Source organism: Teleopsis dalmanni, chromosome 1, assembly GCF_002237135.1.
Source record: "Teleopsis dalmanni isolate 2A chromosome 1, ASM223713v2, whole genome shotgun sequence".
NCBI classification, from domain to species: domain Eukaryota; kingdom Metazoa; phylum Arthropoda; class Insecta; order Diptera; family Diopsidae; genus Teleopsis; species Teleopsis dalmanni.
Genome location: NC_051846.1, coordinates 210631448 through 210649644, shown reverse-complemented (window position 1 = coordinate 210649644; position 18197 = coordinate 210631448). Strand labels below are relative to the sequence as shown.

At 30.1% G+C, this 18197-nt stretch overlaps 2 protein-coding genes across 2 annotated transcripts; both read left to right on the top strand.

Moving 5' to 3' along the window:
• Positions 1 to 10: 10 nt before the first annotated feature.
• LOC119675489 (serine protease SP24D-like) lies at positions 11 to 888 on the top strand. The gene is made up of 2 exons (XM_038086699.1): positions 11 to 255; positions 313 to 888. Exons 1-2 carry the CDS (start codon positions 20 to 22, stop codon positions 836 to 838), a joined length of 762 nt encoding a protein of 253 aa, XP_037942627.1. The 5' UTR covers positions 11 to 19; the 3' UTR covers positions 839 to 888.
• Positions 889 to 1806: 918 nt separating this feature from the next.
• LOC119675478 (serine protease SP24D-like) lies at positions 1807 to 2724 on the top strand. The gene is made up of 2 exons (XM_038086688.1): positions 1807 to 2053; positions 2123 to 2724. The coding sequence occupies exons 1-2, from the start codon at positions 1818 to 1820 to the stop codon at positions 2646 to 2648; spliced, it is 762 nt and encodes a 253-aa protein (XP_037942616.1). The 5' UTR covers positions 1807 to 1817; the 3' UTR covers positions 2649 to 2724.
• Positions 2725 to 18197: the final 15473 nt, after the last annotated feature.

Sequence of the window (18197 nt, the reverse complement as noted above, 5' to 3'; positions counted from 1 at the left end):
TTCGCTCACAGATATCAACATGTTTAAACCTACTATAGTAGCGCTGCTATATTTCGCCTTTGTTGGTGTTATTTCAGCAAATCCCACTGGGCGTATAGTTGGAGGCATTGATGCTACTGAAGGACAGTTTGCCCATCAAATATCTTTAAGATACTCAGGCTCTCACATATGTGGTGGTTCAATAATTTCTCGAAATTATATTTTAACGGCAGGACATTGTGTGGGTGACGAAGATGAAGATGGCATCTATCATGTGTAAGTAGTAAAATATATAGTAAATTTTAAAAATCTTTCATCACTTTTTGCTTTTAGCGATGATCCGAAATACTATACTATACGTGCTGGAAGCTCAAACCGCTTATCTGGTGGTGTTGTGATTGCAGTTGAAACAATAACTGTGCATGAAAGCTATGGCAACTTCTTGAATGATGTTGCTCTACTCAAACTCTCAACTCCATTGATTTACTCAGCAAATATAAAAGCTATACCTTTAGCTAGTTCTGAAGTGACACCTGGTGAAAAAGTGATTATTTCTGGGTGGGGTCGTTTGAAAACCGGAGGTGATATTCCTCTGAAACTTCAGTGGACAACATTGGAAGCCATTAGCAAAACTAAATGCTTGACTACCATCGGTATGTTTTCGGATACTTTAATATGCTTGGCGCATGACCCCAACTTTGGCGCCTGTAATGGTGATTCTGGTGGTCCAGCTATTTACAATGGCGAATTGGTTGGAGTTGCTGGTTTTGTAGTTGGCGGTTGCGGTAGCAGAAATCCTGATGGTTATGCTAAGGTATTCTATCATGTTGAATGGATTAAAAAACACTCTGATTTGTGAACTATGTGCAGTGTACTCAGTATTTGAAAAAAAAAAACAAATAAAAGTTTGAAAAATATGTGGAATTTTTGGTAATATTTAAAATTATTCGAGTTTCCAAATGTTTTTATGCGATTCTTGGAAAAATATTTATTAAGTTTAAACAACCATTTTTATAAAGTAATGTTTAAATACTTTGAGAACGAGTGTTAGCATTAATAATTGAATTTAGAATTCTGACTTAGAATCAGAAAAAATAGAGAACTGAGCATTTTTTACGAAGAAAATTTTATTGAAGAATGTCTTCGTCTTCTTTCTTCCATCAACTCCTATTTAATGTGTGGTGTACAAATCTGGTATATTTAATATTGTAATATAGAACCTTCAAACCGTTATAAAAAACTACATCAACCACTTTGAAAAGCAATAATTTGTGAATTCTAGCAAAACAGTAGATAAGTTATCAAATAATTCAACACAACGAAACAATTAGGATATAATTCGATCACAGGTGTGAGAAATTTTTATCATTATGTATAATTTCTATTAAAATCATTTGTAGTTACTGTTCTTCTCCAAATTTTTAATGTCATGCCATGTAGATTATTGTCTTGTGGACTCTATTTGAGAGTTTGGTTGGGAGCCTAAAAGTTTAGCTTTTACTTGTCACCTACCGGCTGCCTTTGGCATCTGATTTTAGTTTCAAGTCTGGTAACGTAATATTTTTTCTTACATTATAGTTTCTTGAAAAAATTAAGGCCCTCAAACCGGTTTGAAAATCTTCGTCAATCACATTAAAATAAAAATTATTTCCAAATTCTAGTGTAACTATTTTATGGAAGTAAGTAGATAAGTTATCAATTAAGCAAAGCAAAAATAATAAGGCTTTCGGTAAGTGGGTAATAAATTCTATAAATAATAAAATAACCACAATGCGTGGTTATAAAAGGCCCCAATATTATGGTGAAGGTATTAGTGACGGCGAAGCAATAAGATTGAAATGGCGAAACTTGCTTTGTGTACATTGCTAATTATTATTTTAATAACATTTAGTTATGCTGCTCCTACCGGACGTGTTGTAGGAGGTGTAGACGCTACTACTGCGCAATTCCCACATCAGGTTTCTTTTAGATACAACGGTTCCCATAATTGTGGTGGATCGATTATAACAAGGAATTATATTCTAACTGCAGCGCATTGCGCGGGAACAACGAATGCGAATGGAACATACTATACGTAAATATATTAAAATTCTATTTTTATTATTATTGTTGTAATTATATATGAACACATATTTCTCAATAGTTACGATCCGAGCCTTTTGACAATTCGAGCGGGAAGCAACGATCGTTTAAGTGGTGGCGTTTTAATTCGAGTAGCTGCGGTTGTCGCCCATGAAAGTTATGGAAATTTCTTAAATGATGTTGCTTTGCTTAAATTGGCCGACCCTTTGATTTATTCTAAAAATATACAACCGATAAACATAGCAAGTAGTGAAACACCAGCTGGTCAGGAAGTTATAATATCAGGTTGGGGACGTTTGAAACAAGGTGGAGATTTGCCACAGAAGCTACAATGGAACACTTTGACAGCTATTTCCCGCAGTGAGTGTAAGGAAAAAATTAATTGGGATAGTGACGCGTTGATCTGCTTGGGTCATGCCGCTAATAATGGTGCATGTAATGGCGACTCCGGCGGCCCAGCTATGTATAATAACGAAGTAGTCGGCATTGCTGGCTTTGTTTATGGTGGTTGTGGTACAAATAATCCTGATGGTTACGCCAAGGTCTACTATCATCGTGATTGGATAAAGAAACATTCTGACTTATAACTAAATACTTGGAAATAACACTGAGTTTATTGATTTTTTATACATATGATTATTTAAAGGTCTACATAATGAAAGAAATTTGATTAGATTACATACTATATTTTTGTTTCTTGTAGATATGAAGATTACTGAAGTAATTCAATATTTTCTAGTTAAATATGCTTGGTAAAGCAATAACACGGTTTGATTATATCAGAAAGAGTGGCAATCGAGTTTCAATTATCAGAACAATTAAAAGATAAAAATTTTGCTTAATCTAAACAAATTATTAGCATAGCACTAGCTATAAGTATATTGGTTTTTTATAACTTCGTGGATTTAGATCCAACCTATAGAAATAATGATTAGTTTTTAATTGTTTAGAGTTGCCAGACTTTGTTTTGTGAAATCAGTGGTCATAGTTTTAGAAATTAAAAATGTTGCTTTCAGGCCTTTAAAACGATACAAAAAATCTTCCGATTTTTTATTGAATAACGTCAAACACTTTTTTGAAATTGTTGTATTATTGCAATGGTGATCAGATCTACGTAAGGGTGAAATACATATGGAGAATAAGGTTTTTATAACCAACTAATGTCGCAATACCGATTCACTGATCATAGGATCTGGTCCCTAAATTTACAATATCGCATTATCGGTTTCTATTCTATTCCTGTGAAATTATTTAACTCTTTATTAAATGAGTCTTTGAAAAATTGAATGCCAACAAACACTATGATTTCAAACTTAAAGTCCTTATAGAGTGTAACAATGCACTCAATAAACTGGCCACCCATAACCAGGTCTCTCTGATTTAGGTAACCGGACATGAAGGACACGAATTCAACGAAAAGGTGGACCTATACGCCAAAAAGGGGAAAAAGAACCATTCATTGGTCCAACTCCTTTCTTTGGCTTCAATAAAATGAACATAAAACAGGAGACGAAAAAATGGATCCAACAAAGTATCAATGAATATTGGACTGGAATAGACGGCCTACATCATTCTAAAAAATTCTTGAATTTCGATACCAAAAGAGCAAACACCGCTCTTAACCTTAACAAGAAAAGTCTAAAGTAACTCTCTGGTACATAGGGGCCTTAAGCTAACCCAAAACCCTCCAATACCATTGACCATGATTTCAAACACTACGCGATTTAAAGCTATACTTAGAAATCTTGAAAATATTTTAATATATGTTAGTGATTCAGTCACTAGTATTCAGGTGATAAAAAATATTGGGATGTAACTTTGGGATGTAAATCTAAATTTGATGGTTTCATACTGCTTTTATGGCTCTCATATATCATTGTTACTACAAGTTTATAAAGTACTTTGAATGAAAGATCATTAAGAACAATTCCATTTCATTTTGTGAGTTAATTATATTAAACACAAAAACGTTTTCACGGTTGGTCTATAATTTTAAATTTTCATCTGATCATCATTGTCAACATCATTAAAACTAAACGCTATGTGAGCTCAACGCGTTACGCATGTGACACTTGTATAACTTAACCAAGTAAATAGAGCATAGACGTATTGTTCCCATTATGGAAAATGTTTTTTGTTTTTATTCTTCTCTGATCGCTGGATCATTCTTTGCTTCGACTGCATAAATAGCATTTGTATCTGCATTGTTTTGGGGTTTTTGAACTTGCTTCACTCGCGCAACTTGAATTTGGAATATTGTTTTAGATTGAAGATATTTTGTCGTCATATTATGAAATGAAAAATTTAACGTGCCGTGGAATTATTTAAAAGTAATTATAATTATTTGTTTTATTTTATTTCTTATTTTATATGTAGCTCAGTTTGTTGACAGTAAGTGAAAGTGAAATGGAACCATAAAGTACTCGTATTTTCACATTTTCACTATTTTCAATAATGAAGAAATAAATCATATAAATGTTTTAATGGCATCGAACCTTTAAATTTTCAGTATTTTGCAATAAAATACAAAAAAAAGAGAAATGCTATGAAAATAATTGCATTACGGTAAGTTCAAAATTTCCTATCTCGATACTGACAACCTATAGTTGCACTATTGTGTCTGTTTCGTCTGCATTAAATTTACTATAAATAGAGTTTTGAAAGGCCTAATAATATAGGATAGTTGTGGATTTGAAATGGATAAAAATATTTTGAATGTAATAAGAAATCGGTATTTATTTAACAGCTATATAGTAAATAATTTTATGGCATTTATTTTTTGAACATGATTTCCATATAGTCATTTACAAGGTCCATTCGTTCAATCCAATTTTTGACTATTTTTAGCAATAAATGTGGCAGTATGGCATCAATGGTGGCGTGTACATTGGCTTCCTATACTTCAAAAATTGCTGGTTGGTCAGCATAAACCAATGACTTAACATAGCCTTATAAAAAGTAATCGAGAGGCGTTAAATCACACGAATGAGGACCACTTCTGGAAATAAAGTTGTTACCAAATTGATTTCGCAATAAATTGATTGTGAGGCGTGCTGCTATTCCCTAGCTCGTGTGAATGGATTTGTGGCCACTACTAAATGGTTATAGTGACAGGTGTCAAATTCTTAAGAGTATCACAATGGACCTCATGGTCTAAGTGCGTCTTCGGACGGCCCCAGTAAGCGCACTTTATAGCAAGTTGCTCCGCGCCGTCTTGTTAACACCAAATATCGTCGATTAACTCAGCATGGTTTGATAACGCTCGGTATTCTCCATAACGGCAGACCCTTTCTCATTAAGAAAGAAATATAGACCGATGACAGCGCCAGCGTGTAAACCGCACCAAATAGTTAATGGTGATAATGGTGATTCATTAACGTATTAAGGATTATATTCGTTTCATATAGGGCAATTTTAGTTATTGACGTAGCCATTATGTTGACCGTAAAATGGACGAAGTGCTCTATGAACTTCGTAAACATAATTATTTTTTTCAAAGTAAATTTCCACAATTGGAAGTGTTGTTCTAGATTCAAACGATTCATGATGAATTGCCAAACCTTACTGAACAGAAAATATTATGATTCATTTAGATTATTATTGATCTTAAATAGTCTTGGTGTTCATATGAACTTATTATCATTCTAAGTATATACCATAGGTATTTTTATCGTGTTTAAAGTAAAATTTTAATTATTTTTCTAAAGCAAATACTATACCTAAGTGCATTAACACATTGAAGCTTAATTAAACACTTCGCAAAACTAGAATTTACAAATCGCTTTCCCAAGTCTTTCCCAGTAGAAAAAGTGGTCTTCGAAGACATTGTCTTCAAGACGGTCTTTGATACCGCGTCCGCATTTTCAAGCAAATTTGCAAAACAATTGCTCAAAACATGAATGTAAATACTCTTTCTTTGCTTTCTCTCTCATTTTTAGTATTCATAGCAACGTATATGAATTTTGCCCCAGATGACGTTATGTTGTATAAATGAAGTGACGCAATAATTTTGAAGTGTAGTAAATAAACATTTTTGTGAAATAAATATTAAAAAAATCAAAATGAATAAAGAAACAAAATCATTAAACTATGAAATATTAAAAAAAAAGAAATTAAATCAAAACAAATGAAATATTGACTTAGTTCCTGGAAAATATATTGATATTAATATTGAAGACAATAATTCCAGTAAAAGTTGTTTAAGAAACGAAACAAAGGATGTTGAAAATAAAAAAACTGAAAACACTTGTGAAATATTAGCTGTTATATTTAAAAAACACAGGATTAACAGGCGTTGTAGTAATGACATTTTAGAACTCTTAAGATCAGAAGGTTTAATTGTACCAAAATCCTCTTCAACGCTTTTGAAAACATATAAAACTTCAACAATTGATGATAGCGAAATGCTATAAATTATTTTATATTAGTTTTAGTTGATTTTAGATATGCTAAGTTATATTAAGTTAATTATTTAAATTAATTTTCATTATGTTTAATTTAATTTATTATTACTGTCTTAATAAAATTTATAATAATTTATAATAAAATTTATAATTTAGTTCTAAAACTTTTAATTTTGAATGTAATTTAAAAACTTATTATTTAAAATAAATAAAAGTACAAAATACAACAATTTCTTTCTACTTATTTAAAGAGAAAATTGAAATTTATTTAAAATTTAAAGAGCGCAATAAAAGAGTAGAAATAAAAAAAAGGGTGAAAAAATTATATGAGCACTGCACTAAGAGCGCACAACTTTCTGTCGAATGCGTCCGTTATGCAAGACATGGTCTTCGAGACGGTCTTCGAGACATGTACACAAAAATTCATTGAAGACATTTGGCTAATTTGTATGAAAGTGTCTTCGAAGACTGTCATACATTTGGATCGATCGGTCTTCATGTATGTATCCATGTCTTGAAGACGTCTTCGATGACGGATCGATCCGTTTTCTACTGGGTTATTATATTCATCTATTTGCATACTTCAATAATTTTTAGAATTGTAAAGTTAAGATTAAGTTAAGAGTAGTTTAGATTTAAAATTAATTTAAGGTAATAAACATTCTATTACATTATAATGACAAAGCAGATAGGTTTTCAATGAAGTTCGAGGCTCGATTGTAGGATCACCTTCAACAAGTGTTTATTCAGATAAAACGATTAAATTATTTACTATTTTAATTTACTATTTTAATATCAATAATAATTCGATATCATATTATTTTCTAGAACATTTTTATAAATTTTTGAAATTTTTTAAACGAGTAATTCAAATTCTGCTCATGCAATATATATTAATAAAATATATTTATGTGTATATAAAATTAAAAATAAAAGTATCTTAAAAAAATGCATAAACATTAAACGAGCTTTTTAATAACAAATATGATAATGAACTTGATCGAGAAATAGTTCAGTAATAATTTAAATAACAGAAGTAAAGTTTATAACAATCCAATGAACTGGAAAAAATTAACATATAAACATTGCAATTTTCTTACCATTAATAAAGTATTTAAAATATTTCACATAAACTAAAGATATCGATCAATTATTCATAGGTAAAATAATATTTAATAAAATTCAAATAGAATTATTCATTCATACAGGTAAGTAATCTGTTTGTTTGCCTTTAGTTTACCTTAGGTAAACTACCGTGTCAATCGTAAATAAAGATAACTTTTCTTCAATAAATGAATGAATACTGTTTCATTCTCAAGTAGTGGCGACGACAAGTGGATAGATCTTAATGCCTAAAATTATTAAAAATTGTTACGTATAAAGAGTATTTTTTAAAACAAGAATTTATTATTTTTTTCATCACTTTCTCGATAAATTAAGATCATATTTCACAAATATTACCCTTGATGTCCGTTGAGATCGATACTCACATTTAACAATATTTTCAAGTACGCTCCAGAGGCGTCAGATCATACAATATTGATGACAAGACACTGGTGTTTTTCTGTATATTATGTAGGCACCAAAAATTATTTAACAGAAGTGTATGATGCTATCCCCATTTAAATCAAAGACCGTCATGCAAGTAGGACAAAAAGCGGTCCAGCGATGTTAGATCAAACTATATTAGAGGCCAGACAATCGGTTTATATTTAGAGATTATGTTGTAGGAAAAATTTACTTCAATAAGAAGTTGAGTGCGCCAGAAGTTTATCAAACGGCAACATCCTTTTGAAACCAAAACCTTTCCAGACCATCTTCATGCATTTTTGGAAACAAAAAATCGTTTAACAAGGCTTTTTACCATCTTCATGCATTTTTGGAAACAAAAAATCGTTTAACAAGGCTTTTTACTAGGTAGCATTGTCGGTGACACTTGGCATTTTCTAACTTTTGAAAAAAAATGTAGACCGATAATATTATTATTCCATAAAAAACTTTAAACACTGCACTTTACATGATGTGCTGATAAATTGATCTTGTAGCTCTGAAAAAGTGTGGATTCATAATGCCACTATTCCATAAAACGCTTTAAATACTGCATAGCAGACAGATAGCAGACAGATCACCTCGCATTCCTCATTTTTAGAGGAATAAAAGGAGGCCACTTATTTTTAGAAGCAAAGTTAATGTCACACTCTTCACAGAAATCGCTTATTTAACTTAAACTTGAAGAAGCAAACACCTGGAGTCTAGTAAGAAACAGATCTTAACCAAGATCATTGATCTTTTCTTAACTATGTAATATTCAAATCCAGTTATTGAAATTGAAAAAAGAATAAGAGAAAGAATGATATATGTACAGTTTTCATATTCAGTATTAGTTTGAAGTTTTTTTATATTTTCTCACGTATCATAAAAGCTCAATCACTTCAGCATTCTTATTTGGTTTTCAAAAGATACATTTGGAAAGCAATCTTTAATTGTGGTATTACAAAATACATATTGTGCTAAACTAGTTTACGCGATTTCCTAAAATGATTTAATTACGGCTCTTATTCGATTCATTGTCAGTTTATAGTCATGATTCCAAGTTTCTTTATACGCAAGTAACAGTACGAGATGCCAGACACCAATTTGTACGGAAAATAGTTCAATGAATTTTAACCTTTGAAGAGTTAACTTCAGTTTGTTTAAGATACCACCGCGACGTATCAGCTACATAAAATGGCATTTATCTTAAACTGGTTTGAAATACAAATAATAAAAATACAAAAAACCAAGTGATTTTCAGTTTTAAATTGAGTTATCCTAACAGAGATAGAAGCAACAGTTTTTAGCACCTAGCGAAATCTTCTTTCTGTAGTTTTTCTTTGGTTCTGCAGATGTAAGTCTAAAAAATTGAGATACAAAAGCAAAATCGAAAGAACAAACAAGTAAGTCAGCTTGTGAACAGCTAAGAAATACTACGGCGTTGTGTGATGCTCTATATATAAAAATTTCGATCGATATTAACCCACTAACCCATTTGATAGTTATCAACTTCTTTCCTCCGTACATATGATAGCATATGAAATAAAATTACTTGTGGGTTCTGACTCAGAGCATTTCGATGCACTCAATTAAAGGTTTTGATTACACTTAAATGCTTTTTAAGTACCTTTAAATGCTTGAATCCAACTATTCCGAAATTAAGTATGAATTTTTCTTAGAATATCAATTACATTTCAGTTTTCAAATTAACTCACTGAGTAAGATAATATGTTAAAAGCTTTATGAAAGGTGCAATTAAAAATATTGGTCACCCAGAGAAGGAAATAAATAATAAAATTACCGTTGCGTTGGTTGAAGTTACATAATATATAGGATTCACAAATAAGAGTTTTAGGAATTAAAACTATATATTCATGAGATCACTATACTTACTTACTTACTGCTATCCTTCTCTCCTAAGTGGAGCATAGGGTATAGTGAGGACTATACTAAAATCAAATCAAATTTATTACATTTTAAGAAAAGTCTATTTACTTGGTCATGTTTACTAAATCATGTTAAGAAATGAAAAGGGATTTGTTATGAAGATGTATTTAACCATCAATGACATATATACACAAGAAATCATGAAGCCTCTCTGTTTTAAGTCCAATCAAATATATTTAAATATGAGAAACCTTGAGAAATCAAAAATAATGAATAATAAAAATAATGTAAACATAATGTATAGTAAACATATGTAACACAAATTAATTTTCTTTATAAAAATATGTATCTGAACCAATAGTTTGTATAAGTCAATAAAATTGATTCAAAAATATCAAGCACTATATACTTAAGATCCGATCACATGTTAACAAATTAAATAGTTTTTTATATAAAAATATGTATCTGAACCAATAGTTTGTATGAGTCAATAAAATTGATTTAAAAATGTCAAGCAATATCTACTTGAGATATCAAGCATTATTTAAAATTTTCAAATTAACGCCTTTATATAGATAATAGAAAAAATCAACACCACTTATGCAGTGTATATAACAGCTTGGGATATAATTAACCGATTTCAGTATTTATGATAAAAAATTTTAAATTTCTTTTGTAATTTTAAAATTCATATTTCAGTACATATTAGATCAATAGTAATTTGTGTTTGCTGGAATAGATAAGCTGAGATATGAACTTAACCAGATCAATTCGTCTCCTCAAGCTGCTAAAGAATAACATATTTTAAAGTATGTTCCGCGGGTTACTTAGTGCTTAATTATTTGAGCATGCGTCACAATAGCCTTTCAGCTCTACTCGAAAACATATATCAAACTAATATATTTAATATCCTTAGTCTGGGGATCATTTAAGACCCTTTTGAGAATACCGTCTAGGGTATGATCGAACACCCCTTCTTATTAACAATTTTATATTAAATCACTTAAAATAAACTCGTTTGCTTACCATTAACAAATTTATACAGGAAGGTATAAAACAAGCAACAATCTATTTTGCGTGACATCTTTCTGCCTAGTGCCCACTTCCCATAGTGGAGCATAGGACCTCATAGGGACATAGTAGTTAGAAAAGTAGAAAGCGAGAAGTATTTAACACAAAGAATTACTGCTGTTTACTTCATTTATTTTCATTGTTGTTCATTTTAGTTTTTTGATTCAAGCATACACTCACTCGAAACTAAATCTTTTGCCTATTTTTCTCTCACACTAGGTATGTTTGCATAGCTAGTCCAAATAAATCTATATTATTTGGGCTTAACATGTTAGGTAGTAAAGTAACAATTAGAAAACAAATATTGGTTGCAATAAATGGATTCTCTATGGGAGTTGCTTTTGTTACTGTTGAGCCTTTTCCGAGTTAGTGCATCTGGGCAATGTTATTCTTTGATAGCAGGGGGGTTTCTGCAATGTCCCACCCATCTCACTGACTAATTTGTGTATTCCGCATAAGCTTCGTGATTATTTAATAACTGATCTAAGATTTGCTTACTGCCCCGTGCATTTAATGATTACTCGGATATAATATAGTGCTAAGTAGGACAGCCTTTCGATGTTCGCATATAGCATCTATATACTTTTGTATATGCACTTTAATATATAAGTACTTGGAATGATTCATTATATAATTCGCTGTTAGAAACACTAATAAAGGCTTTTGAAAACATTTTATGGATTATATAGAAATCAGTGGTATATATATTTATAAATTATTTGAAATCTAAAACCCGGAGTCGCTCGTCGAATTCGACGACCAAGTGCCGTTTAACACTTCCAAGAGGGACTGCACCAGCAGATCACACTGCGGACTACAACAACATACATATGTATGCATGTATTTGTTTTTGTTTGAACTATAAAAATTATATAAATATTATACATACATACAAACGTATACATAAATTATTTAACTATTAAATTAAATGATGGCTCATAATGTAACAAAGTAATAACTTTGTATGAAGAAAAATTTTTTAAATAATGAAACCCATTTTTCCTTTGTGTTTGCTCTTTCCCTACACGGAACACAAAACTATTTCTTAATGCAAACTTTTTTTGGCTTTCGCATTCACGCCGACACACAATCAGCACGTTTTGTTGTTGTTTTGTTATGCGAAGCTGTCACGTGAATTCATAAAAACAAGTTTCTCTCTATGGGCAGAAGTGGGAGAGAGAGAATAATTTGTTTTTTGTTTTGTTTGTTTTTCTTTTCTTGGCAAACACATGCCAGCAAAGAAGTTTTTATTGTTGTGTTTTGGTGACTCTGGCATTCGGCGTTCTTACTTTCTTTCTGCACAAACTTGATGACATGAATCTGCATAGTAATGTGTGCCACTGCCATGCTTCATGATGTACATATGTATGTGAATACTGGGTGTGCGCCAGTGTAGGTATGTAAATCGTGAAAGAGGCCAATTTTGAAAGCAGTTCACTTTTATTGTTTGATGTTATTAGCATTATTTTTGTTTAGCTTTTATGTTTTGTGTGGACAAACTGACGCCTATGTTAAGCATTTAAAGGAAAATGTAAATAAGAAAAAAAAATGTTTATTATAAGTCAAGAATTGACATTGAATTTTATTGTTTTGTATGCATAATGAATTTTTATTGTTCACTTTTATGAAAGAAATATTTTAATTTATATTTTTATAAAAAGAAATATTTGTGCAATATGAACATTTTTTTTTGAATTTCTATCAAGTTTAGCCTACAGTGCGCGAAACGGAAAAAACTTCAAATGCAGCTCTGCTCTATTGCATTTGGCTGCAAATAAAATTTCTCTGCACTCATTCAGCACAAGTTGTCTTCTTTTTTCCCATACTATACACACATGCACACATATATGTGCATAGTACACAAATGAACCATTATGCAGCAGCAGCGTACAGAATGTGGCGTCAGTGAAATTTTTGCAATTTATTTAACCTTCACCTTGATCACGAGGAAAAAAACAACGTATCCTTGCCAATGACAATGAAACGTGCAGAAATTGGCATAAACGTGCAGAAAATGGTATAGTACGTTAGCATAGTAGTATAGTATAGTTTAACACACATACACAATTGCTCGTTAATGTGGAAAAGAGTTAAAGGACAATGTTGCTGTGTGGAATCCTTGAACTTAACTTTAAGGCAGTGTTGTGATATAATCGTTGCCTTGTTGGTTTTTTCAACTTTGCTTTGATAATTTTAAAGCATTTTTGAAATTCTATTATTATTAAAGTTGAAAAATAATTTTTTATTCTCTTTAATGTTGCTTTCAATTGCAAATCCATTAGAATTATTTAAATATGATTTTTGCACGTACTGTAGCCAACCAACAGTATTGTAAATAAAATTCAAAATTTTGTATTTTAATTGTGTATAGAAATTTATAATTATATATTTGTTCATTGAAATTATACAAAAACACTAAATATAATAAAAATTATAATAAAATTTTTTTGCATGCGCATTCCATACAAAGTATTAATAAATTTTTCACTGTATATTTCAAAAATACAAATTATTTTTTTATTACCTTTTAATATTTAGTCGAAAATTCTATATCAAATATTCAATTTATTGTTTTTTGTTTAAAAATAAATTTGACTCAATTTAGCAACAATAATAAAAAATTTATACAATAAAAAATTTTTTTTTTAATTCAACACAATAATTTATTTTAAACTTCACAATGTAGCTTAACGCCGTTTTAGTCAAGCTTAGACACTTGCTACAATCAGCCGCACACAACCGTTATTATTCACCGACGTTCAAAGCGCAACTGAAGTTTAAATTTATTCCTCACAACATTTTGGTGCTTCTTGTGTTTGCTTATTGAAGGCAAACACGTTACATGCTTGTGTAGTGTATTCGGTTAGTGTTAATTGTGACGGCAACACTATTGAGCCGTTGTCGTAAGCGTGTGTGGTGAGTTTCTATATTTGAATTTTATGTGACTTGATTTTTTTATTCAATAATAAAATAATATTTTTTTGATATTAATTAATAAATTTTCTCAAATGTTTCTTGAATATTATTTAAAAAATATATAATATATAAAATATTCGCTTAAAAACAAGACTGAACTTTTTGTGTTTATGACGTTTTATTGCTCAAATAAAAAAAGCAACTTTTTTAAATTAACAATTAATTCTTCAATTAATTATTCACATGTGCGTTGCAGCAATTAGATTCAGAAACACAACTAAAAATAGTCACAAAGTTCATATAATTTGATAAATGCGCAAATCAGTCAATGAAATTGGCAGATATATCTCTAAATGTTTGGCAAGACTGCATGATTTGGTGATTTACTCTCACTTAATTCAGCATTTATTATAAACCTGTATTCCATTAGCTTCTAGTAAGTAACAGTGGTAAGTAACACAAGTGGAATTATGTGAAGGCGGTAACAACATTAATTTTTTGTATTTAAGCTTAACTGGTGAATAGAATAGAAGCTTTTTAAATATCAAATGGAATTATAATATTAATAACGAACTGTTGAAGCACTGAAAGTGTCTTCACCTGGCGCTGGTTAAGTCAAAACGATATAGTTACTTACTTACTTACTTAGTAAGTTGACATCTATGATAGATGTTAATCGCCAAATATCTTTCGCCAAACAACCCAATCAGTGATTTGTTATCGCTGGTTATAAGTACGGAGTGCCATCAAATTCTTGGTTACCTGCTCCTTCCAATGAAAATGTGCTTCACCACACTTTTCATTAGTGGGTACCGGATCAAACACCTTAAAAACCATAGTATTTTCTTCCATTCGCACAATATGCCCAAACCAGTGGAACCGTTGAATTTTTATATGCTTAACTATATCAATGTTGCGGTATAGCTTATACTGCTCATTTTCAATTAAAAAAACAAGTTTATATAAATATTGCATTTTACGTGGAACAAAACTTTCAATTTATATTTATTTTAAAGCTTCCAGCAAAGCATTTTATAGCAAGCAAACTATCGCGGTTGTCGTCTTTGCTGAAAAGCTTCTTTGATAAAATTTTTCTTAGGAAAATTCTTAAAATAAAAATATAAAGGTAAAAATATAAAAAGTACAGTATGAAAGTATAGTAAATTTTCAGTTAACGTCCATAATTTTTAGGAGTACGTAAAAATTATTGAATGACTATTCCTGGTAAATACCAGGAATTAAAAAGTTCTTCCAAGAAACATTTGTTTCTCGCAGTGCAGAAAAAAGACAGTAATAGCAGGAATGATAATAAATGAAATCTAAACTTTAGTGAAATGTTGTATGAAGATATCTTTTAATATGGTAAACTTAAAAATAAATTAATATTGCAAGGATATTCATCGAATTTAAATTTAGCTATAAACCTATATATTTTTGAAGACCTCTATATATAACAGATACTTTAATACACTTTTATCTATTAATTATGTTTTTAAATATATATCTAAATTAAAATTTTAATTAATTTTTGAATATAAATAATCTGATTTCTTATTCATAATAATACAGTTTTATACTATTATCCATAATATAATTGACCATATAAAACACGTCTCATAGCCGTCTCTTTACTCACTTCTTATATATAGATACACCCCGTTATAGTTTGTCATATATTCTTCCTAAAAACTGCCACTTCCCTACTAAACCATTGTATCTTTAAAAAATTGTAATTAATTTATTTAAAAGTTATTTATATAGTTTGAAATCTGATTTCACTCTAATCCCTTTAATAATGTCTTATCAAAGTTAACCAACCCTACTTATCCCACTGATGTGTCCACGATGCACCAATCATTTGCGTGGGAAAGTGCATTAAATCTGCGTAGTTAAAAAATAGCTAAGAAATTAGGTCAGTGAGTGCAAAATATTTACTCAACATTACTGCTCGTGCAATGCAGCATTTCTGTGCATGCAAAACCAAAACAAATGCACTCGAAAATCACTCAACCCTTAAAAATTGCACAATTTCAACCCCAAATATGCAAATAAAAGAAATTCACAGTAATGGCTAAATAATAATCATTTAATTACATTTATATTTGTTTTATATATTAATAATAATAACATGAGTATCATTTAAATAGAATATAAATTATAAGAAAAAATATGTGAATAAACTCACGTTTTTCTAAACATGAAAATAAAACTAAAAAGAAATACCATTAAATAGACCGACTCTACACTTCCTGTTGCGGTTATTTCGTGGAATAAACAAATAAGTTTTTATTTAGACGTAAAAGTAAACTTAAGTAAAGTAACAAGTAAAGTAAAAAGTACACAGTTCTTGCTTTTGTTTTGTAGTTTAGTATGAAATTGTTTTTGTAAGTTCTTTCATTACATTTTCTGACAACATACAAAACCCCAAACTTAAGTTTAGATAGGCGCACGACGATAAATGCAAAAGAAAAAGAAGCTTTTTTTGCTTCTCTCCATTCACTCAGCGCTTTTTGTTATTGTTATTGTTTTTACTTTGGTTTTTCTTTTGCATTTTATTCATACATTCATACATTTTGCTCGTCTATTGTTTTTCATTCGTTTCTGTTTTGACTAATCAGCAGATGCAGGCAGGCAGCAGTGTGTTTACTTCTTGCTGCTATTCTTATTGTTAATGTTCCTACAATGTTGTTGCTGTTGTTGTTGTTGCTGCTGTTGTGTGGAACTTTTGTGGTTAATTTTCTATGATATTTGTTCCATTATTACCAACAACAATTTACCTTCTCTGAACCGAACGCAGGCGGTATTTTGCTATGTTTTCTATTCTATGTTGCTTTCGTATGCTTCGTGTGTGCACAATTCTATATTTTGTTGTGGACCATTGCCTCAGTTCAATTTAAGTTGTTGAGGTGCTTGTATGCGATTTTTGGTGCGCGCTCGTTTTAGCCGGAGTCACCGTTAAAGTAGACGTTGGTCGTAGTCGGGTAGTCGCTTGCATTTTGCACTCAATTTTGAGACACTGGCGAATGTAACTGTAGTTGGAGTACGGATTCGCAACGCAGTGCATGCAATTTCTTGGTTTGGTGCAATAAAGTGTCTATTGTGTGTTGAAGTTTGGCATAGGCCAAGGTGAAAAGTGCGCAATTTCAATAACAAATTGAAAATTAATTTTCTTTTAAATTAAAATAACCGAACTTCGTTTTAAAGTGTTAATTTGTTTTTTTTTGTATTCGCAAAAAAAGGTAGTAAAAACTTAAAAGTTTTAAAATTTAATAATTTAATTTAAGTGATGTTAACATTTTTAAAAATTATTGCAATAGAAAAAAAAAATTAAATATTAAAATATTAAAGCTTAAAAAAAGATAATTAAAAAAATATATTTCATAATAAAAGTCACAAAAAAGATTTTAATTAAAATACACTGAAAAAATTTCTTTGGAAAGTGCAAGAAGACAAATAAAAATTAACATAGAAACTTATTTTCATATTAAAAAATAAAAAAAAAATAAACAATATGTTTTGGAAGGAATATTTATAAATTTTTTAAAATACATAACTTAATATCATTATTGGATTTTTTATATACAATCAAGAATACTTATTTCTAATACATAAAAAATTGTATATACTTAAGGGTGAATCTGCATATATATGTATTATCTATACAAAAAAGTGTAAATAGGATTCAGTCAACGTCATTCCCCACTATTGAAATAATCAAGCAATTCATATTCATAAAAAAGGTTCAATAAAAAAGGAGATATCTCTCATTTACCTTCTTTTTATTATGAAATATTGCTTCGGTCACATTTTTATGGGAACCACTCCTCCATATGGTTTACTTGGGTACGCCCTTGGTTTCAGCTAAATCTGCGGTATTCCTGCAATATCCGAATAAGCTTACATATGTACTGCATAGTATATTTTATATATTCATACTAACAATAATGAAATTTAGGAGTTAGGTTCTTAGGAAAATACTTCTTTGATGGTTTATCAGACTGTTCATCGGTGAAGACGAAAGACCTATTAAATTATCTAAATTCGGGATGTATTAAGACTTTACTCTTGTATACTATATACATGAAAGTGATCTAATGATCTGCCACTGCAACCAACTAACCAACAATAAGTACGGGAATTAATAAAAACAAACGCGAGGTACTACATAAATGTATATCTCTGATCTAAAGATTGTTGCCAATTCTATTGGATGTGGGATTTCATTTCTGCATTATGTCATATTTTGGGAAGTACCAAACTAAATAAAATCATATATGATGTTTCAATCAAACTCATATGTACATATTGTATATGTATTTTGGGTAT